The sequence below is a fragment of the Passer montanus genome, unplaced genomic scaffold (genome assembly GCF_014805655.1).
Source record: "Passer montanus isolate IOZ18808 unplaced genomic scaffold, ASM1480565v1 scaffold17, whole genome shotgun sequence".
Lineage (NCBI taxonomy): Eukaryota > Metazoa > Chordata > Aves > Passeriformes > Passeridae > Passer > Passer montanus.
The window spans coordinates 9,763,434-9,787,412 of NW_024364270.1; the positions used below are offsets into that span (position 1 = coordinate 9,763,434).

The 23,979-nt window shown below is 45.0% G+C and overlaps 1 protein-coding gene across 1 annotated transcript; it reads right to left on the bottom strand.

The window, feature by feature from the left end:
* Window positions 1-1,873: 1,873 nt before the first annotated feature.
* DUSP6 (dual specificity phosphatase 6) lies at window positions 1,874-6,346 on the bottom strand. Its single transcript, XM_039704136.1, has 3 exons — window positions 5,783-6,346; window positions 4,787-5,224; window positions 1,874-3,369 (listed from the first exon to the last, which is right to left on the bottom strand). The coding sequence occupies exons 1-3, from the start codon at window positions 6,183-6,185 to the stop codon at window positions 3,062-3,064; spliced, it is 1,149 nt and encodes a 382-aa protein (XP_039560070.1). The 5' UTR covers window positions 6,186-6,346; the 3' UTR covers window positions 1,874-3,061.
* Between the last annotated feature and the right edge of the window lie 17,633 nt (window positions 6,347-23,979).

Below are 23,979 nucleotides of genomic sequence, written 5' to 3' on the forward strand. Positions count from 1 at the left end.
GGTTGCCTGTGACCAAAGTTGCTGTGACACAGTCTTGTTCAAGTTCAGCCGAGGGCCTGAAACAGCCCTGCATCGGGCCTCGCTCAAGGAAAAATCTGGAACAAGTTTTCAGCCTCTGCTGTGTGTGTGTGTGTGTCTGTGAGCAAAGCTCCTCTGTGCTTGCTTGTCACAAAAAATGATGAATTGCAGAAGTACCCATTTGGTGTTAGTCATTCAGTGCAGCAGGAAGGAAGCAGGAAGCCCTTGTGAGCATTAACTTTTCAAAGCAGTTTGCAGAAAAAGCCAAAGCTCTCCTCCCCTGGGCTACACAGCCACATACTGATCTTTACCTCCTCACCTTAAGGGGCACCTAGTCACAACTAACATTCCCAACTCCTTCAGCCGGAAGTATTTGCCCGGTGCAAACAGCTGAGGCATTTGGTGCCAGCCCTTTCTCTGTGCAAGGCGTATGAAAAGGGGGGAGGGAAGAGGAGCCTTACACTTGCCAAACGGGAGAGGTCTGATTGCACTCAACAGGTTCAGTTCACGCTGTGACCCTGCCCGGCTTCCTGCTATTCAGATGTGTTACTTCCCCTTTGTGGTAATGGCCTGTGGCAGCCGGCCAGAAAACACTATTAATTTCAGAAGTGGCCTGACAACAAACCCATAGCGAAACGAGAGGAAGTGGCGGGGAGGCCATCTGTTAACTTCAGCAGAACAGTAGGGACACAGCTATGTAGATTCTACAAGGAAAGCAGATTAATAATCCACAAAGAGGAAACTGGCTAAAATTATCCACAGACCATATTAAAAAAAAAAAAAAAGAAAAAGAAAAAGAAAAAAAAAAAACCCAACCAAAAAAACCAAACAAGGGAGTCACTTGAGCTGCAGCTGGACAGGAAATTGCTAGAGCTGCTTGCAAATCTCCACTTTGAACAGAACAGCATAGGGAATGCCAAGAGCGGAAACCGTTCAAAACTGGATTAGCACAAGCCAAGTTTAACTGCAACCCACTTCTACTTTCACAGTTTATGCACTCAATCTAGGCCACTGCATGAGACACTGACTCACTTTTTTCCCATGTTTTGTTTGCATTTCATTTCACACACTTGCAGTTTCTAAAATTACTTCAAATGTGCTCTGGCTGCCAGGAGTTCTGCAGTACCTCAGCCGACAGCCCCAGCCCCTCACTGTGGTACTGCACACAGATTTTGGCACCACCCTGCCTTGCGCCAGTTATCATCGGGAAGGATGTTAATGAATATAAGTTGCAGCAGGAAGTTTTGCAATTGCTATAATCCCCCTTTTTCCTTCTGCAGAGACAGAACTGCTCGAAGGGTCCAAAGAGGAAATGAGGTGACTAAGTGTATATATAGACTTTTCCTCCTTGCCTTCATTAAGTTGCAAGGTGGCTGAATGGCAGCAGAAAAATCATTTACAGGCTGCAGACTGTTGATGAATCTCTGTGAAATGAGTTCCTGCCAGACAGCTAAGCAGAGCATGAACCCATCTCCTGGCATCTGTAATAGAGTGACCAGAATTCATAAACAAAGCCAGAAAACAACACCTCCTTACTCTTAGTAATAATGAGAAAAAAAATTATGGCCCAGAGTCAGGTGCATCCCTAGTACAGCAAAGAGATGCTGGAATTTTTTGTAATTAACCTACAGGCCCTCAAAAGCATTCCCTTCACCAAAGCAAGATGAGAACCTAGCACATTCACTGTTTATTCATTTAGGCACCAGTGGACCAAAGGGGAAACCAAGGTTTTATTGTCTTAGGGGATGCACAAAAGCTATTGAGGGCAATTATTGCCTTTAAACATAACCATGTGGGTATGTGCAATTAACCACAACTACACAGAGGGGAAAGGGGGAATAAACCAGCCAGCTTCTCCATAGCCAAAAATAGTTATTTATTTATTAATAATTTAAGGTTTTACATTCTTATAATAAATTCCATCTTAAAACTTTTACACTGTGGATTAGACTCTCCCTTATTGGCAACCATGTGCAGGTTCACTGTGCGTACACACAGGTACAGATGCTCGCACATACTTCCAGTTTTATACAAAAAAAAAGACGCAAAATATTGCATTTGAGGTGAAGCTCCCTGAAGAATTTGTACAGAGGTAATGCACTGTTTAGCACATCTGAAAGTTTTAAAAAGTCATCAAAAATCTTTCGCATTCAAAGACAAACCTCCTCCCAGATGATTTATTTACAAAAGGTAAGGCAAAAAATTAATTTAATTTAAATATATATATATGTATATGTATATCATATGGAACCTACATCAAAAGCATGTGGAAAAAAAAATCACCAAAAGGAAAAGAAAGATATATGAAAGAAGAGACTCTACTTGCTCACGAAACCTGATCTGCAAACTTCTCACCATTGCCACTTCTCCCTCATGGAAAGCTTGCTTCAATAAAATTCAGCATGCTGCAAATATATTCTTTGCAATTAAAACAAAGCAAAATTTATGAAAAGAACAAAAACACAGGTGTCCCTTGGATTGATTTCTTGAGTACATGTGAATTAAGAAAAAAAATAAAAGCAAATAAATTTAAGGTTAAAATATTTACATTGATCAAGTAAAATACTACCAAGCTCCTAGCAAACAAGTACTCCAAATACACTAAGCTGAAATCTCTTTCTTTGGCTCCTCTAAATTAAAACAAACAAACAAAAATAACCAGTCTTCACTGAAGACAAAGATGTGTGTCACAGATCTGAGAGCAGAGGGCAGAAGGACAGTTCCAGCCCCTAGAGAACACGTGTCCAGCTTGTCCAGCCTCACCTACCACACGGCAAGTCCTCGGACCCCGGCTACTGCCCAAGCAGGGATGAGCATACTGCCCACGTGCTGCCGGGCACTACGGTGCTGCCCAGAGAGCTCGCCAGTCCCCTCCCTTTGCAATAGCCCATTCCATACTGTGTAACCTTTCCTTGCCTGCACTGGCAGCTGCTTGTTAACAGCAGAGGCCAGAAAAAGAGAAAGCTGCATTTCTTTATCACTGCCAAAGAGAAACCATTGAGGAGTGATCCCATGAAATGGACAGAAGGGAGGTGGTGGGAGCTCACGTGGACTGCAAGGAATCCACCTGGAAGACGTTCTGGTTGGAAGGGGTGGTGAAGTACAGCTGCTGGTTCGGCACCCGATTGTCACAGGGGCTGCTCAGTCCCAGAGTCCGCTCAAAGTCTAGCAGCTGACCCATGAAGTTGAAGTTGGGTGAAATGTTGGACTTCTTCATCTTGACAATATCATAGGCATCATTCATGGACAAGTTCAGCTTCTGCATGAGGTAGGCCACCGTCACTGTGACCGAGCGGCTGATCCCTGCTAAGCAATGCACCAGGACACCGCAGTTCTTCCCCCGTGCTTCATCTGTACAAAGAGGAAGAGAAGGACACGTAAGACAGAGGGTTGATAACTGATCTCTCAACACAAATGAGATTAGTATCAAGTAGGAAGAAAGTACAATTCTGATCCCAGTGGCCAGCAGTGCAACTCAAGAGTTAACTTCAGCAGCTTAAAACCAGGACAAGAGAGGAATCCACTCCCCCTACTACCCAAGTCCAGGAGCTGAGAAAACTAAGAATGAGACAAAGGGAGCAGGACACGCTGCATGACACTGTTTTAAAAGTCAGGTTTAAAAGACAGGCTTTTGCCTGGAGATTTGCCTTTAAATTCTTACAGTCCCCTTGCCCCAGCATGGAAATCCTGCAATATGTCACTGAAAGGCTTTATACAGACCCGCAGACTGCAAAGGTCTATTAAATTATTCTCCCACTGTTGTGCAGCTAACAATGGAGGTATTCAGGCATTTTAAAAGAATGAGGGAAGTCACAGGGGACAGCCCATTAGGAGGAACAGGATGTCAACATTGGTTGAAAATGGGTTCCTTTGTAATAGGAAATGCATTACAATGCCTGGAGATTAGTTTCTTTGTGGCTTCTAGCCCACATTTCTTCCTGCTAGGCTCAGATTACCTACATTCTCCACTATTACCGGTATCATTCAACCGGATTACAGCACAGCTTCCCAACAGATAATGCAATGCCCACCCCACGGTACCCCGATGGGGCAATTTGAGTCCTCCCCAAAACGAAGGAGAGCTCAGATTTTAACCAGAACTCCTTGGGCCCAAGGGTACAGATTTCCGTCTGAGGGACGCCTGACCGAGGCACCGAGCCCGAGAGCTATATCATTATTACCACGAGATTTAATTTAAATTCCGGCAATATATTTGCCAGGGACACCGCTTATTCATAACTTGCATTTAAAAGCTAAAGTTAGATTCCCAGATCGTTTCTTTTTATTATACTGCTGTTCAGTAACCTCACGGAAAAAAGGGGAAAAAAACCCAAACAACCAAAAGCAAACAACCCCAAAACCCAACACCAACAAAGCAAACGATCAAATAAGCTATCGACCCCAGGCTTATTTGCCCCCCACCCCATCCGCCAGGAAGTGGTTTAAGAAGATCCCTCAACATGCGCAGGGCTGAGTCCCCAGATCCAACACCAATGACTCAAGGAGGAATTCCACAGCCAGACAAATCAGGTATGCCTGTGCAACCCTGCAAAGGTCGCTCACAATTCACCGGGACTTCTCAATAACCCCCCACAAACAGTCCCCAACAGCCCCTCAACTTAAGCCGGCTTTAAAATCAGAGAACGGGGCATGCCCAGAGACGGCCATAAATGCTGCTACCGCTTCTCGCCCGAAATTCACGAATTCTGCAAAATATAACGAATTCTGCCCTTTGACATGTAGATGTTAGCAAGTAACCGGCTCTTACCTATAAAGGAGATGGCCTCAGGAAAGAACTGAGACAGATTTTGGCTCCAGTGGTCAGAGATCGGGATCTGTTTGTACTTGAATTCACCGGCGTTTTCGAAGAGATTAGGCAGGTTAGGAGTAACATTCAAGATGTATTTAATGCCGAACTCTTCTAAAACATCCAAATTAGTGGAGTCCTTGGCACAGCCTAAGTAGAGGTAGGGTAAAATCTCCACCGGAAAGGAAGGCTGGTTGTTGGAAAGAGGGCTGCCATCGGAGTCGGTGGCACTATTGGGGTCTCTGTCAATGTCAGATTCAATGTCGGATGATGAATCGGAGCTGATTCGGAGGCCTCCCAAGCCCAGGACTGGCAAAGGAGGAGAGCTGCTGCTACACGAACTGTCTAGGTTAGTTTCACAGTGCAAGGCGAACTCGGCCTGGAACTTGCTAAAACCACCTGGAGAGAAAAGCAAAGAGGAGAAAATGCAACCTGATATAAGATGGCATGTCGACTTACTTCCCTGGTACAGCCCTGCCTGCAAAGGAGCGTCTCTTTTGCACCCTCTCGAGCTCCGGGAAAAAGGAGAAAAATGTCACACTCTCAACCCAGACAGACTAACTTAAAGGAAGGGTTAAGAAAATCGCCTGCTGCGGTGGAGGGCTCAGCACATTCAAGATTAAAGCTCTGTACCGCTTTGCCCTGCGGGGACCGCTGGAGAGGTGTCTCGGAGACAATTCCTTCTGCCAGGCTCATGCCGGAATCCCCGTTAGCCCTGTCCTCCCCACGCCACCACAGCGATTTCAAACATCAAGGTTTCTTTAAACAATGATAAAGGATGGACCCGGGGTGGGGGGGGCGGGGGGAGCGGTGTGGAGTAGGAGGAAAAGCCCCCTACCCAGGTCGCTGCTCTCCTGGCGCATCAATCCACTGCCCGGGGAACGCTGCAGACCGCATCCCCGCCTCCCTCTTACCCGGGCAGAGATCTGTCCCCCAACCCTGGGCAGCCCTTCTCACCTTCCAGATAAAATGCCTTGCAGCCTTCGTCTTTGAGGCGCTTGAGGAGCAGCCCCAGCACGGACTCGCCGCCCGTGTTCTCGTTCCAGTCGCGGCTGTGCTCGTCGTACAGCACGACGGTGTCGGTGCCGCACCGGCGGGCGAAGCGCTCCCGGTCCTCCTCGCTGCTGGCGACGAGGGACCGCAGGGGCAGGTTGCCCTTCTGCAGCCGCCGCAGCATGATGCCGGGGATGGCCACATTGATGGCCGACTCGATGTGGGACGACTCGTACAACTCCTGCGGCCGACAGTCCATCAGCAGTAGCCGGTCGTTGCCCATCTCCAGCTGCTCGTTCAGCCACGCCACGGATTTACTAATCGCCATTTCCGACGCGAAAGGGACGGGTCTGAACGTATCTAGCATGAGGAAGGACGGGGGGAGCGGAGCGTGCTCTGGAAGCGCCCCTCTCTCTCACAGAGGCATGCGGCTGGCTCGGCGGGCGGGCTGCACCCCTCTAACTCCGCACAACTTATCTCCCTCCGCCCCAGGAAAATGAATCACGCAGCCCCCCCGCGCCGCTTCCCCCGCGCCGGGCGGCGGTGGAGTCACGGGGAGGGAGAAGCAGCCCCGGCCCGGCCGTGTGTGTGAGTGTGAGCGCGTGTGTGTGTGTGTGTATGTGTGTGTGCCTGCGTGCGCGCAGCCAGCCTGCCCTGTCTCCTCTCTTTTCTGTCAATGAATCCCTGAATGAACCTGCCTAATCGCCGCTGCAGCCCGAGCCCTTGGGCTTTTCCTCCGCCACGAGTGAATGAAATCCAATTAACGTGCCGCCGAGCGGGGCTCCCCGGCTCAGCATGGAAGCGCTGCGGCGGTGGCGGTGCCCCTTGCCTGGCGGTGCCCTCCTTTGCTGCGCTGCCCCTGGGCCGCGGCCCCGCGCAGCCCGGCGCCCGGCGGCTCCTCAATGGGTACAACCGCGGCTCCGCTCAATGGATACATTCTCCGCCGCAGCCAATGGGGGCGCGCGGAAGGGGCTGTTGCCGCGGCGACGGGCCGGCTGGAACAGGTTGTGTTGATGAATCGTTAATGAGTTTGTCATTCACAAAAACGGAAAGGAATTTCCGCTCCGGATAAGCCGAGTGCAAACAAGCGGCAGCCGCGGCGCGGCGGGCGGGGGCGGCGGGGGCAGGTGAGGGGGCGCGGCCCGGCGCTCCCCCCGGCTCTCCCCCCGGCGCTCCGCCAGCACCAGCCGCGGGGCGGCCGTCGCAGCCGGCGGAGCAAATGGCACTTTTTCTTTTCTCTCCCTCCCTCCATATTTTCGCTCCCGAAGTCATACCCCGTGGGGGGCGGCCGTGTTCCCCCCAGCTCCCCCGAGCTGATCGTGGCCCGGCTTTTCATTAGGGCGTTCTGGGAATCCCATTTTTAGGGAGGCGGGTAGGCTCTGTCCTCGGCTGATCCCTACGGGGGTGAAGAGTAAACCCCGAGCTAATCTCTTCCTACGCGGCCCGGCTTTATTCGCTCGCGCAGCGCAGCCGGGAGCCGGCCCCGCCGCAGGAGCAGCCCGCAGGCGCTCCCGCTGCAGCCCGGCGTGCCGCCCCGCAAACGCGAGCGGGGAAAGTGGCCCGGCCGGCTCCTCCAGGCAGCCTGCGGCTGAACCGCGCTCGCCCGGCCGCGGCCGTAATCCGCCGCCAGCAAGGAGCCCGCAGCCAGTCCCGGGGAGCGCCGGGACCGCCGCCAGCTCGGCGGGGTCCGGTGCGGGCCCTCGCACCTGGCAGCGCCCGCACTGGGAAGGGCGCCGCAGCCCCCGCCGCACCGGGAGGCGGAGGGGAGGGCTGGGCTGCGGTGCCCGTCCGAGCGGCGCCGGGGACGGGGACACCTGGGGCCGGTGGGCTGGGGGCGCCGCGGGGCCGGAGGCTGAGCCGGGAGCGGCGGTTCCAAGGTGCGGGTTAGCAAATGGGTAAGAGAAAAGCGAGGAGCGACAATAAATCAGGAGAAGCCTGGCCTCAATGCTAATCCTGCCACCAACATCTGCTTTGAAGCAAAATTGTTGGGAGAGGCTAATCTCTCTTCAACTGCTGCTGCTCTTCAGGGCTCACTGTTTGTAACCCCAGCTGAAGGAGGTTCTTTAGGTACTGAGTGGCTGGAGAGTGTGACCCTGGGAACAAATAGTTGCATGGGCAGTCCTGTGTGTTCCACAAAGAAAATACCCGTGATGTTAATTAAAGTTGGCACATCAGTCGCTGCAGTTTCAAGCAAGGCTGACACCCAGATGGCATTAATGACATCCTCCCCAGCAGGGATTTTGAGAGGTTCCCTTCTTGCTGCTTTTTTTGAGGCTTGAAAGTGGGACTGAAGTGTTATGCAAACCTTGCCTCGCCCCTTAGTCGTGAGATTTCCTTGAACTGATGTTCAACTCACTGGGCCCGCCACACACCCTGTCCCATGGCTCAGCACGGGCAACTTGTCCAGCTCACCTTGCCCACTATGGACCTGTCCTCTGTTGTTAAAGGCTTTCCAGCCTGTTCTTACCAGGTGCTTCATTTGCTGCTCTGATGCGTTCAGAGTATACTGTTTAAATGTCCAGAGCAGTAGCAGATCAAACTAGAAAGCAGAAGCCTTAGCTTTTATTTATTTAAGCATTTTTTGGATGGTAGTTGCTTAGTAGTATAAAAATACTATTACAATAAGTAATTATAGCATTTAAAGACTTTTTTTTACCATTAGGACTCTCAATTTTGATGGAAATGCTATGAATGTTCAAGGGTAAATTTATGAAGGCATTAAGATGTTAGCTAAATCATACTGCACTGAAGTGGAGCTGGAGACAGACTTGTAATGGTGGTAGCTGTAGTCTGCTCAGTGCATGGCAGCAGTCTGAGGGTGGCGTTTGGTGATCTGGGACCCAGGCAGGAGATTTTGCACTGCAGCAGAGTTAAACCAGTCAAATACAAATAGCACCCTTTGAATTTGTAGTAGTACCTTCTTCAGCACACACCAGCTGAAAAACTTTAAAGAGATGAGAGCTGTGTGCCACCTTGTTGTCTTTCTGTTTGCATGCATATATGCACTCCCTTTTCCTCTCTCTGCCTGCACCACTCTGTCCTGTGAGTCACTGAGGGATGCTGAAGCAGATTCAGTTAACCATGCTACCATCTGATGCTTTGTCAGAGACCAGATGTACAACCCAAGCTTCACCGGGAGACTAATTATCTTTCAACTTCCAGAAGCTTTTGTAGTACCTGAGTAGTGAGAAGAGCCTATTCCTGTCAGCCATGATCCCTTCATTCACCCTGCCTCTAGCAGTTAGGTTTTCAACTCTGAAATGTTTATTTTTGGATAGGAACGGACATGTGTTTATTTATTTTTATTTTTGTGGGGTTTTTTCCGCTTCCTTGTCTGCAAATAATTCTTCAGTCCAGCTCAAAGCTTATTAGTAACAAATAGCCTATTTTGCTGGGCTTTTGGACCATTTTTCTCATTTGTAACATGTGTAGAGGACCCAATAGATCTCCATGAGTGCTTATGACCTGAGCTTGTCTTGGCCAGACATGTAGGACAAGAGCATTGCATGGATGACAGTGATTAAAATTTAGTTTTGTTTTGCCCAATTTCTTCATACCTCTCCCTGTAATAGAAGCTCTGGCCCTGAATTCAACAGACAGGCTATCTACATAGTGTAATGGGAGAGAGAAGCACCAAAAAGGCAGGTATCTATGACATTTTGAAACAAGGCCAACTGGGTCACTCTGAGACACTTCACAGTCTGGAATACTAAGGCAGCAATGTAGAGGCATCCTCAGAAGGCTAGGTACTGATGAAGAAGTTTCTTCTTGCATTAGACATCAGGGTATGAGAATTTATTTTTTTTTTATATAGGTGCTTTCTTCCTCTAAAGATTTAGCTTCATGCTTCTCTTCTACTTAATTGAAGTAGAATTTTATGGGAGTCTGTCTTTCTATGAGAAGATAGGCATAAAATATATAGGAAAGGGTTTTCTGCTTCTTTATTCACTCCTTTCCCGTGTTGCATTAATCAATATTTATAAAAGCAGCCTTCATTTTCCACATCCCACTGGTGATCTGAATCAAAATAGCAGGGACACCTTCTGTATCTTCAGTGTTTAACTTCAGGCAAGCAAAGAACACTCTGGGACTGACTGCTGGAGAAGACCAAGGATCATATCACATGCTGGCATCGGGATTTTGGGTGAGATGCCAATTCAACTCAACTCTGGAAGTTGAAGAGCTTGGAAAATGTAGTGAAGACAGGTTTCTCCACTGGCAGTTCATACTTAGGTATGAATTTTGAGGATTATGACTATCAGCTTTGACTGAACCAGCAAATGCCTGAGATTCAGCTAAAAATCATTCAGCTTTAGATGGTGGAAGTTAGAAGTTCACATTTTAACCTACTTTTTTCCTCTCATCACTTTCAGAAGGTCTTCAGAGAGGACAAACTGCATTCTCAAATAGCTCAGTTCCCTTTGCTGTGTCTAAATTGTGCGTGGTGTAACCTGTAATTGTTTTAGGTGGAACATAAAAGCCTGTACTTTTACATGCAGTCTGTGATTCTCACCTTCAGGTTTATCTCTAAGTCCTTTATACAGTCCCTTTTAGTTTCAGTAAAAGTGAAAAATCAATGTATGTCTGTGTTGGTTTCTGTTAATGATCTGTTTGAAAATAGAAATACACAAATCATCCTAGACCAAATTGTCCATAAAGTGGAGTACCATTGGTGTAAGTGTAGTTAGTGCAAGGTGTCTCAAAGAGAGAACAAAAGTGTCCTATAAAACATTTTATGTATGTAAAGTACAAACAATTTATGGAAATGACATTTAATGGGTTATTCAATGTCCAGTTATTCACATCTAAAATAATCCCTGAAGTTGGAGAAATAAAACACTTCAATGACTCCATTTAGGAAATCCTTTTGACTCAAGTGTTTTCCTTGAAACAGCAAATAGCTGGATGACTTCAAGCACATATTTAATTGTGCCTTGTAATAAAGTAATGTAATTAGCAATTACTTAGGAATGATGCTTTAAAATACTTAACAGCTACTACAGACATGCAGCTTTTTAGGAGGACTCCTTGTGGTATAAACAAGGTTCCCTTCTGAATGCAGCTTGTGAGTTCTCCAAATTGTTCCTTAGGGTGTGCAAAGGTGAGCAGTTTTGTTTGACAGCAGATCACTACTGGCTGTTGGATTCTCTTCTTAGAGGAAAAAGCTAAGCTTGTGGAGGGCAGTGCAAGGCCCACGTTTAGCAAGACTCACAGTGCATTGGACAAGCACAGAGGCAAGTGCTGTAATATTTTTTTCTTCTTTTTTTGCTTCCCACCACATGCTGCCATTGCTAGTGACGCTTTTGGTGGCACTGACCTGTGTATCACTTCACAGTGATTTACAATCTTCTGGCAACAGAAACATAGCACAGGTGGGCAGCTGTCTGTTAAAAATAATAAACATGAAGAGAACAGAAGGCTACGTGTCTGCACACTTTTTTTATAATTACATGTTAATTTGATAGCTTTCAAATTAAAAATGGACTGTATAATAGTGGCAAAAACCAGAAGACTGAATTATAAAAGCAGACTAAATTCTAATTTAGCAAACTAAATTATAAAAGTTGTACTGTGTGTGATTGCATGAAAATACAGATATGCCATTATATTTGGTGGCAGTGATTAAATTAATAAATTTGCTTACTGGTTGGAATGTAGATTTATATGGTTCTGTTACCTTAGCTAAGGAATAGAGCAATTCCTATCTAAAACTCCTGATCCGTGGTTCAGAAATATCATGCTATTTGTATACAGATAACAATGTGCTTATATTATTTCTTTGCCAATACCAAAGAGTTCAGTAGTGTCCAGAGAGTGTTTTCATGTTGTGCAGGCTGGTGTTTCTCTCTGCTGTTGTCTGCTGTTCAGTGGCAGCATGTATCACACTATACTGGGCACATACATCACACCAGATGAGGCTGCTGAGAAAATGCTATAATGTCTTTACAGTGCTGCCCATTTTGATTGAAGGACTAACTAGGGACTAAAATGTGGACTTACCTGGGCAGGCATAGTGCTGTCACCAAAGTATGTTCCTTCAATAGCACTGTCCCATTTTCATCCTGTTCACTCATCCTACAAGGAAGCAAACCTGACAGCATCAAGGAAGCTGTCTCTTCCCAATGCTAAAGATTTCTTTTCCTCTGGTGTTTGCAAAATCCCCTGCTACCAAATTTCTCTGTTCTGACCATGGGAATAAACCCTGCCCCTGGGATGACTGAGGGCTTGTTCTAGACCATGAAAAGAGTAAACAAGAGCTGCGTTTGCACAGTGCAGGGTAAATCAGCTGTGCAGAGAGCAGAGCAGGGACAGAAAATTACATAAGAAAAAGATTTTCATCTTGGGACAGGCATATACAGGAAAAGAAATGCTATGCAGCTATCTTATATTTTGTTTCCAAAGAGGCAATTAGTAGTTCAACCAAGGGATGAACAATTTGCTTTCCACTGTCTGTTTTCTATATGGCCACTGAAATGTGTCCTGGGGACCCCATGGAGCTGAGCACACAGTTTGGCTCCAGGATCTCACAGGGGGAGACACATGGACAATTATGCATCCTGACACCTGCAAACTTCCATTTAGCACTTCTGCTTTACTCTTCACAGATGAAAAGTCCCTCATGGGGACTTCTCCTGGGCTAGGCAGGCCTGCACCAAACCAGATACACACAGTGGCAGAGGTAAGAGTTTCCTTATTACTGAGCCTGGAGCTTTCCCTTGTGACCTGTTGCTGTCGAAAAAGGCTGGTAAAAGCTTGTGGAGGGGGAAGTATCAAACTGATGGCTAGACCCAGGTGCTAAAATGTCCTATTCTGTTAAAAAAAACCCAAAGGACTCAGTCACAAGCTGAATTTGAAGCACCCGTGGTGCTGTCTTCCAGGACGTGGAATGTGATATAAGTCACACAAACCTTTCTGGTTTAGTTTGCTACAATTTGCACTTCCATCCCCCCAAAACAAACAAACAAACAAATAAACAAACCAGAATATAAAAATAAAGTTGCCAAACTACAGTGGTCGGTCACTACAAATCCTAAGTCCCACAGATCAGATAGGTTATTTCATTTGGAAGCTTGAGAGACTTTAGTTGGTAGGAGAGGGAAACCAGTAAAAAGAACTTCATGTAAATAGAACAAGTGTTCAGGGCAATATTGGGTTGTTTACATTACTAGAAAAGTATATGTTGAAGGAACAGAGTCCTTTTGAAAGGCATATATATCAAAGGAAGCCATAAATGGGTGTGGTAGTTCTTTGATTTGGTATTTAAGAGCTTTGCAGTATAAAATATACCTCGAAGGCTGGGTGTGTACAAGCGCAATCTCTGCAAATGTTGGCAAGACAGTTACTGTTGTCAAGTTTATTCTGGCTTTAGTGTGCTTAGGTATTTATGAGGACTTAATAGCAGAACTGTCACATCCAAATACCAGGTCATCACTGGGTATGTCAGAGCACAATGACATGATGATTACAGTACTGTTCATGGTCACAGTTTTTGTCACTTATTTGGTACACTGGTGTCACAAACATACCACAAAGGTAAATTATATTAAAATACTGTGTTATCTGAGTAGTTTTTGTAGCAGAACTGTAAAGTATAAACCATTTTCACAACATTTCCTATTCTGGCTAAATTGAGGGCACAGATCTCTGTTCAGGGGTTTGCAAGACACTGTTGTAGAGACAGCTACAGTCCTACCCTTTCCAGTGGTACACTGCAGCCTCCCTGCTCTTTCTTAGAGTTTTTTTTTTTTGGTTTTTTTTTCTGGTAATCATTGTAATATTAGTTGGTTATTTTCTTTTTGCTTCTAGTCCCAGTTCGCAGCAATCTGCTTCATTTCATGTGGTAGTCCCCTCAGACCAGAGAAGTTAAGCATTTCTGGATCACAAGAGAATTTGAATGGGAATAAGAAAAGTGCAGGAAGCAGCCTTCAGTGGTTACGTGCTCCCTTTCTAGTCTGCACCAGATTAGTGCTTTATCACAGGGTTATGATGAGCTGCATGGAGGCATGCATGCATGCACTTTTCTTCAGATAACAAGGTTTATGGCTAGCTGTGACAACTGGATTCAGAAAGGTGAATGTTACACAGCAAGGAGGTTAAAACTAAGTGGGTTGCAGGTACAATTGCTTCTGTATTGTGTTTCAACAAGGAGAATCCTGCAGACCATGGCCAGATGCATCTAATCCCAGCCTTGCCCTTGTATGGGGCTCAGGCAAGTCTTTGGAGAGTAGACACTGCCTTCAGTGCTGCCATTTTTGGCTGCTTCCTCTGTGATTGGTGGACAGGATCCCTAAGATATGGAGAGGTTTAGGTTTTTTTCCTTCCCTGAGTGAAGTGTAACTTTATTTAATCAGGGAAATCACATTAGAATTATGCTATAGATGATGTATCCTAGATGGTTAGGTCTTCAATACGTAGATGAACACTCAGTGAGTCAGCCTTGCAATTTTTGGTGGAGTAGGTCTATTCCGGTGTGTGGGTGTTTGCAGAACAATTACGTAAGTGTCAGGGAAACGAGGAACTTTTGACATTTCTGGCAGCTTAACTGAGTTCTTTTCAGTCAAAAATACACTAATTGTTGCTTTCTTGCATTAAACACACATCATTGCCTTAACTGGATTTGGGAGGCTTTTTTTTAAGCATCAGTTGTCAGGGCAAGACACTGGAGCAGTTTTATTCTTGAGAAAAGAGGAGATTTTTCACCATTTCAGTGAGACAAACATTTATGAGAACAATTTAAATCATGTAAGAGGGTGTGAAAGTTGATATGCCATATGCCTGGAATTTACTATGGTAAAGCTAATTACTGCCACTGAATGCAAGGGCCCATCAGCATTTTCATTACACCCACTCTCAACACATAGTCTTTTTTTTTTTTCTCAATTTTTTGAGTTTTAATTTGCCAGGGTTTTTTGCCTATATAATTTTTTCAATGGAGAATGATAATGCAGCCTCCAAACTAACCCTTGCAATATGTTATATCCTATATTGAAGGTGAGTATGTTCAGTACCCCACTGAAAAATGGTGTATTGCACTGCAAAGGCAAACTGCTTTTCTACATTACAGAGGGACAGAAAAGCTGGTTTGTCTGCCAAGATCAATATACCGAAGTTAGTCAGGCCAGGTCAGTGTCCAAATGACACTTTCAAAAAAGATTTCTCTCTGCAGATTAAATATGAAATAAACATAAACTGGTAACTGTTTTCTTTCTCATTTAATCCAAACTGTGCCTTTGGTACTAAAACCTGTAGTCCAACAGGTCAATGGGATTTTATTTTTTATCTGGATAAATATTAAATATTTCAAATTATCATAACCTTGATATACTGTCTCTTCTTCTACATGGAACAATTAACGAGCCAGATCACAGCTCTGAATAGCGCTGAGCATCCTGCTGACATGCCTGAACATCTAACAAAACAGCATTTGTCAGTGGATTTTGGAGAGCCAACTAATAGCTGCAGGATGTTTTTAATCTAAAAAGTGTATTTCCTGAAGTCAGTCAGAGAGAGTGACTCTGTTACATGCTGTGTACAGCATGGTTCAGAGGGAAGCAGCCTACCAGCTGTGTTGGTGCTTGTCCACACTCAGTGTATTGGCTGTGTTATCAAGTCCTTACTAAGGCTACAAGTATGTAAGGTGAGAATTCCACCAGTGACACTATGTGGTGAGGAACCACCAAAGAACCTGGGTTCTTTGGGCTCAAATCAATACAGTTTTGGTCAGGAATTTTTCTAATTAGTGAGGACAGCTTCAGCCTAGACATTCTGTCTTAATATCATTAAGATACACTATGTGAGGGTAATAATTGGATACAGGGGAGCATGCGTGTTCAGAGGGTGTGTTGTTTATTACTTCTCATTAAAACAGCAGAATCAAAGTTTGAATCTGATTTTGCTACAATCCCATTTGCTTCCCCAAAACTTAGAAAATTCTAGAGGTCTGCAGCGTGAACTGATTGCCTTATATTGCTTGTAGCCTGGTAGACTGAAGGGATTCATTGTTCTGATATGTGCAGGAGGAATTGCTTAAATCCAATGAGCAAAAACAAAGGAACTCTCAGTGCCTCATATTTCTTCCCCAGGATTTATGCAAAGAGGAACCAAGTCTTCTGCACTGAGATTTCGAAATGAGAGTGCTCTTCACTTTAGCTCAGTGCCTTCAAGTGCCACCCCTGTTGATTCATGTAGTTATTCAGAGAAAACTGGAGGCAAATAAGCATGAGTTTTTGCATCCAAAGGGCTCTCTACACTCAGTAATAAAATTAATCTCTTTTGGATTCAGAAACTAATTATTTAAAAACAATTGCTCCCACTCCTTTAAATACATCAACAACTCGTGATACTTTTGCTATTACATGTGGACAAGAACTGTTAGAAACAGGTAGGGAGAGGTCACCTACCCACATCACTCAGCTTCAGAGCAACCCAGAAATGTACCACAGGGATTTTCTTTGAGCCATTTTGTTAGCTGGACTTTTTATTTACTGAAAACCTACAGAGGTAAATGTACAGATACTGCGTTATTAGTTGGTAAAGCTAAGAGATACATTGTTATGGGAAAATACTGATTATTACCTGTTAATCATCCCCCTCTACTGAGGACATACCACTTGATTCAATCACTTTGAAGCTATTTACCTCATCTAAGTAAGACCATGAGTGGTGTTACTGCAGTTTTTCAAGCTAGGTGTAGCTGACACAGCAAGGCAAAAGCAGTGCCTGGGATAGGACCTGGGATAGGTGTGTGTTGATGGTCTTTTTGCTCTTAAAAGCAGAGCCTATATTGATTTTGCAACTGAATCCCTGAAAAAAATATATTGTCTATTACTTTAGAAAGTAAATGAGGCCAAAATGGCAGAGAAATTAACCAAGGACTTTTTATTCTCAGGGTTTGGAATTGATCAGTTACTCTGATCATCCATTAAGCTGGGTTCAGCACATTGCCTTTGGAAAGAAGGGGAAGATGAACTTCTGACCACAGAGACAGTAGAGATGAGACAGGAGAAACAAGCCAAAAGGAAAGGTCCAGCTGCCTGGCAGGCTGAGCTCCAACCAGACATTGCAAGTAAGGCAAAGATGACCCCAAAACTATCTGTATGCCAACAGCTGCCCTGTGGACTTGTACAGGTTCAGCCCCATGTCCCTCATCTCCTTGCCTCCCATATTCCCACCTGACCTTCATCCTCAGGTCTCCAAAAACATGAGGCTATTCACTATGGTTTGAAAAGTTTGCCTGTGAGCAATTCCCAGGCATCTGATGTGTGTCCTGCATGGCCTGTTGTGAGGCACAGTGATGGGAGGGCTACATGTGCTGGGAGCCGGGCGCGGCATTTGCTGAGACTGCTCTTGCCTAAGGCCACCCCTTAGAGCAGGAATATGTTTGGGAGCAGTCAGGAAACTTTCTGCTCACTTGGGTGGTGTTATGGATTTTGGCTGAGGACAAGGAGGAAGGAGCAAGGTCTAGACAAAATGTGGCTGCCAAACCTGAGAGAACAGCTCCCCCTGAAAAGTGCTGCCTCTGCTCTCTCTGAGAGCAGGTTGCTCATCAGGTCTGAGCTCTTCTTATTGGCTTGGGGAGAAAGTGTCTTAGCTGACATATTCTTAGATAGAGACTGTTTTCTTTAGCTCTGTAATTTGTCCAGCCAGGCCATTTGTTGGAACTCAAGGGGTCTGATTTGTTTCTGCTGCTGGGTGAAAGTGCACACCACATTTCTTCGTGGGCATGGCCATTTGGAGGAAGTAAGAAATGCTTCTTGAGAAGTGACAGAGGGGACTTTTTCCTGACTCCTTTTCTTCCCTCAGGTCAAAATAACAGTTTTTAGGAAACAATTTATTGCTGTCAGTTTTGGGTTTTTTAGAAGACACAGCACTTCTAGGAACTTACAGTCACCGTATACTTGGAATAGAAAAGATGGGTGTGTCAAGTGTTTCAGAAGATGGATATATATATATATATTTCATTCATTCAAAATGAATTTCCAAGATTGGTATGTCAAAGATTTCTTCCAAGGATTTCCTTAGCACAAGGTACATGTTTTTCTGAAATTTTGCATATGTTTTCAGAACCTTCATAAGAACATGTGGCTATATTTTCTATGAAGTGGCCCTTGGACCAAGGTGAATTTTACCTTCCAAAAATCAACTTCAGCTGAAGCAACTCAAAGACCAGGTAAAATAGAAATTTTGCCCCGCTGTCAGTGACATTTGTGAATGATGGAAAACCATCCATACGGCTAAACAGACTATCTGCACTCCCACAAGTAGTCACTGAGAGGATGAAAGTAATATTCAGCCAAATCATCTGGTTTGTAACAGGATATTTATCTCAAGCTTTCAAGAATGTCATTGTTATTGGGGGAGGAGGTGAATGGGCAGTAAGACAGAATCTGTAATAGGTTATCAGTGTTGGGAAGTGAATAAGCTGGAGGGAAGGAAACCTGCCTGAAGCCCATCATCCACCAGCCCAGCTTTTGCCCAGAAAGAGGCCCATGATAATACAAGGGGAAGGAGAAGGAGGAAGTTTTCCCACAGTGGTCAGTTAAGAATTCAAGGAGAATAAGTGGGGTCTGAAAAATGGTAGAGTGCTGAAAGGGAGGGGTAACACATTTAGTGTGTCTGAAGAGAGGATTGGTTAAAACAGGGAATAGGGACAAGTCTGTAAGATTGTTTCTCTAAGCACATCCTTGAAAGCTAATCCAGCTGCCCTGCAGGGAGGCTGGCAGTGCCAGGGGCTGCATCTCAGCTCAGGGACTCTGGTCCAGTTAAGCAAATGACATGGTTCTGACTGATAGTGGCACAGAGTATGACAGCCTCTGGTTGTGGCCTGGTGGTTGTGGCTGCCTAAAAACCACCTAATTTAAGCTCCATTTCTGAACTAAGGAGCATGAAAATTTCAAAGCTTTTTTCTTCCAGTAGAGACTTCCAGGGGTAGTATTAATAGCTTTGGTGAACTGTGCTCCATTGATTTAAAGCACCTGTGCTTCTGAAAGTCAGGATTTTATCAATTTTTTATCACTTACACAGGAAGCAGTGCTGGGCTTAATGCTATTTATCCAGCTGGACATATTGACTTTGACTTAGGAGATCAAAGCATTTTGGTTAGGGATTGTGTAACATCTTCCTATAAGAACTGTCAGGGGTAAATTTACCAAAGCCTGAAACTTTGATTGATGATCATTCTGCATGAGTGTTCAGCGTCAGGAAGCACACAATAAACCCTTTCTCTTAATGGAAGTACAGGCTATGGCCTCTTTAAACACACATATTTTGAAACACATTTCATCACCTCCTTGAACATAACAGTACACAAAACCCTGGAGGTGCACTTGAAGGTGAGCTGTCCCTCAGCTCCAAGGAGGTGACCCAAGATCCTTTAAGATGCAGCTTTGTATAGTGCAAACCTGGAGCCAGTAAGGAGAGTAAGTTGTCTTGGCATTTTTTGTTTATTTTCTCCTTTGCCATTATAATAACAACAGCATTTTCCAATAGGAAAGAGGTTGGAAAGTGCTCCCTCAGGAGCTCAGAGGTTCAGTCCTCTGCACCCATGAGTCCTCCTTGCAACACTGGCAGATAGATCCAGCCCCTCCTTGAGGCTACATGGAAGAGACTTGACATCTTGGCTCAGTTTAAGGTACACTTATCACCTTCTGTGAACCAACTTTCCCCAACTATTTCTATCTGAGTGGTACTAAATACACTTGTTAAACACTTTGACATCTTATATCACCAATTACTGAGGGCTTTTTCACATACTCTAACTTTTAAAGGCAGGACACTGTGCCCCTTCACTAGGGTAATGAGGAGAAACTGCAGAGACAGGAGCTCAGCAAGGGATTCTAACTTAGGGGTGCTAGCTGCCCCCTAACAGAGAATACCTTCTGCTGCTGACTGTAAAGGGAAGCATGAACATTGATCTCCCACCTCTGTCTCACATGAAGCCATGCAAAATATCTGTCTCAGCCCAAATGTACATGAAACAACAGTTGTCCTCTCATCACAAGAGGTGTTGTCAGCATGGATGTACTCTTTGAACAGTGCAGTGGTCCTTAATACAGTAGCAGGGGGCATGTACAGAATTAAAATAGATGAAATATGACAGATGGTTGCTTGAGTTTTTCTCTCATAAAATTAAAGTCCAATAAATAATGTAGTATTACACTGGCCTTATTGCTGTCTTTCAGTGGGTCTCAAAGTCAGGCAGAGCTTTGATCAGACTGAAAATTATTGCTGTTGCACAAGACAGCAATAAAAAACACTCCTTTTTTTTCTCTAGGTGCTCAGACTGCAGATTGGGCCCAAAAGATGGGCCAGCCCTCCCATGGCCCAGCACATCCTCTGCTGTGCCCTGCAGGTCTGCTCCAGGGCTCAGCCTGGCTGTCAGAGCCCTGCTGGCTGGCACTTATCCGTGATCCAGGCACCTGCTGGCAACTTGCTCCTGAGCACCAAGGCATTTTGAGAGATGGTGAAGTTGCTGCTGCCACTGTTTTGTCTGGTAGTCACAGCCTTTGTCCTGAGCGTGCCACAGCCTCTGTGCAGCTGACCTGTGCTACTGCAGTGCTCAGGGGTCTCCTTCTTGCAGAAGGAAATGTTCTCTGGTCTTTTCCTTTATTTTTCTTTTTGTTTTTAGCTACAAACAAACACTAAATATTTTGAGTGTGGATCGCATGGCTCAAGGACTTGGGATGATTAAAAGCAGGAGACCTAGAGACATCCAGAAATTATTGTTTTTAACGAGACAGGAACTTTGTCTGAAAACAGGATGACCTGCTGCAAAAGACGCCGACAAATCCCTGTAGAGCTTTAGGAAAAACAAGCAGGCGCCTGAGTGTGCTTTGAAAAAAAAAAAAAAATCCTGCCTAGTAATAAAAAGGGATGTGAGGGTAAACAGGAAAAGAGCACTCCACACTGTGAGCAGCCTAGAGGAGGAGAGGCTGGGAAGAGCACTGATCTGAAAACCTGATATGGAAGCTAAAGGGAAAGATTTCTTGCTATTCGTCAGGACAAATTCCTTGGAAAAGCCTTGATGCAGCTTTAGTGGCAGCTGCCCACTAGTTCTGTGTGCCTTTGTTCTGGTACTACAGAGGGTGTGGGAGGGTAACACATGCCCCACATGTTTTGTTGGCTGGATTCCATGGCTGTAAAGTGTCAGTTCTGACTTGCTTGAAATTCAGGCTTAAGAGACAGTTCTACTGCATAACTGTATTTCCTGAGGATGGAGTGACTGCAGTTCTGCACACCTGTGCAGTTATACTGCAGTACAACTCACTTTTCTAATTTTAGCGTGAATCTCATGACATATGTTGTTTTCTGATAAACCCTAGCTCCTCAAGTTTTTCAGTTTCATGACAGTCTCACTTTTCATGAATCTGAATCCAGTCTTTCTGGCCTTCATGCATAAGAAAGAAAAATCTTGAAATCAAAGGCAGCATAGCATAACATGTAAAACAAAACCCCTATTATTGCCATGTTTTGGATGGTGATTTTTAAAATCAAGTACTACTTTGAGAAATTAGTGTATTGATATTTCGGCTTGATCACATTACCTTTTCTGCTTTTTTGGCAGAATTTTCAGACTTAAGTACTCAGCAGGTTTTCCATTGGAGCTGACATACTGTTAGTGGGACACCTACAGCGATAAAGGGGATGGGATAGGTGTGCAGCAGCAGGCATAGGCCCAGGTATACCAGAATCATAGGATGGATTGAATTAGAATCAACCTTAAATATAATCTAGTTTCAATATCTTTGCCATGGGCAGAGATGCCACCCACTAGACTAGCTTGCCTAGGGTGCCATCCAACTTGGTCAGCTTGCAGGGTTGGAGGGCATCCACAGTTTCTCTGGGCAACCTATTCCAGTGCATTACCACCCACTGAGTAAGGAATTTCTTCCTAGTATCTCATTTAAATCTCTCCTCCTTTAGTTTAAAGCTGTTTCCCCTGGTCCTCTTACTATCTGTCCATATATTCACCTCTCTCTCTTTTTATAAGCCCCTGTAAGTACTGGATGGCCACAATGAATGCCAAAATTCTTTGCAAAAAGTTTCTGCTGCTCCAAAGTCAAACACTTCTGCAGAACTGAAATAACACCTTAGTGGTCAAAGGGGGATTCAGGGTGACATGAAATGCGCTGACAGTAAAATGTTCATCCTCTCAAACGTAGTTTCCAGTACCTACCAAAATGCAGGTGAGTGGTTTGGGCTGGTGTCCATAGTTTGGCTTCACATTGAGGCTGTTAGGATGGAAGTCACTCCTCTCTGACCACCAGAGAGTTGACACGGTCAGCTCTGCCACAACAGCCGTGCTGCTACCATCGAGGAAAGAGCACAGCTTTTCTCTTTCTTTGAGTCCTGTGGAAAATACAGCAATTCAGACAAATGCCTGTGACCTTACAGGCACTGATGGGAGACACAGAGAGGCTTTTGGATCATCTCCCCTGGATGCAGCCCTAAATCTCCAGGGATGAATATCGGGTCCTCTGGCGCTCCTTAGTCTCCCCGTGGGTGTTTACCAGCCCTGGCCTGGGAGTGCCTCCGTGTTCCTCTGTACAAGGCTGTTTTCCAGAGAGTGGCAGGGAGCAGGGAAGCAACGCTTGTTTGTGAGCTTTTCTGATAATGGAAAATACATTAGTCTCCACCCTTTTCTGGGTATTGCTTGAAGGCAGACAAAGAACAGCTTCTCCTCACCCAGGAGAACAGGTGCTGGAACAGCCCAGCACGGGGGCTGCCCTGAAGCTGGGCATCTTGGACTGGGGGCACTCTGCAGCCTGTCACAGGGGTGACAGCTATCCCTGCACACTTCCTCATCCCTGTGGCTGATGCCAAACACCTCCTGCTCTGGAGCTGTTTGCTTTCAATTTGCAGTTGGTTCACCAGAAGCATTTTTTTGGTTTTGCACCAGCTTTCTCAGGCAGCCTGGTACATTGGGCAGGGGTTTTTATCCAGTCACTTTTTTATTATATAATGGACTTGCGGTTTTTTTCTTTGCTTTAGTATAAATGAAAGGTGGTTTGCTACTCTTGATGTATGTGGCTGCCCATAGATCAAACACTGTAACCTGCACCCTCCAGCACTGCACTGCTTGGGACTGAGTTACGAAGTAGAAACTTTGATCAGAGAAATTTCCAATTTCCAAGAAATGAAATTAAAGCCAAACAAATTTTTATCTCCTCAAAATGAATAGAAATACCAGCTGCTTACTCCACTCATTACCTCATTATTTGAAACTCATACGCCTGCTCACAGGAACACAGCTATAGCAGTATGCTTCAGTTTGCCTCTCTAACTTTCAAATTCACAATGAATACAGAGTACAAAAACCTACTGGCAGGGTGTAGATAAGCGTGTCTGTGTAAGGATTTTGAGAATTTTATTTTTACAAGATGTTAATTTCCTCCTCAGACAAGCAAAGACATGATATCATTTGTATTGGCCTAAGAAAAAATAATTCTGAGTAGACAGACAACATGGTGACAGCTCAATTCACAAATGTTTGTAAAATTAGTGTGCAAGATACCGAACTACATTATTAGGGGGAAAAAAAGTTAATTCCTTCTCCACAAGCAAGAGATGCTTAAACTCTGCCCTAAATGAATCCAAACTTAGTATGATGTCCCAGGTTCCAAATTCAACTCACAAATTGCCAAAAAAGCACACCAGAAGCAGAATCACTGAAGGTGATAGCAAAAGATCTCTCGTTTCTGTTAAAAAATGGTGAGTTCAGGGCAGCTACTTATCTTTCTACATTTTTTTCCATGGCTCTGTCCTAAGTTAGACCTACCGACTTCTGTTTGTCACTTTTTATTTGAAGTGAGCTTTTTTTCCTGGTGTTGGCATCTGAGGACATTTTAACTCTTGCAAATGAGTGGTCATCTCAGCCTCTTGGAAGGGAGTCTTCGAAGACTGATGCCATTAGTGCAGGATAATTTTTAGGCTATTCATTCTTTAATGGACTATGAAATAATTGGCTATTTTGGTGTTGCCCAGCAGGGTTTCTGGCTTGGCCCAGTGTTGCTCCCTCAATGGCTGCCATGCCTGCACCCCACAAATGCTTGGAAGAACAGACTTTCTTCACTGACAAAAAAAAAATGCCATTCAAACCAGCCGTTTTTCTGTAAAGAAAGCTCACTGTTCTGGGCAGTGAAAACACAGCCTCGTTGCAATAC

What these genes read in the sequence shown, in the direction of transcription:
- DUSP6 (XM_039704136.1), bottom strand. Translation starts at nt 6,185, where the DNA reads ATGCTAGATACGTTCAGACCCGTCCCTTTCGCGTCGGAAATGGCGATT. An exon ending in CAAGGCATTTTATCTGGAAG is followed by an intron (nt 5,225 to 5,782) that starts GTGAGAAGGGCT and finishes TTTTCTCTCCAG; the next exon opens with GTGGTTTTAGCAAGTTCCAG. An exon ending in TGAGGCCATCTCCTTTATAG is followed by an intron (nt 3,370 to 4,786) that starts GTAAGAGCCGGT and finishes CTCTTTGTACAG; the next exon opens with ATGAAGCACGGGGGAAGAAC.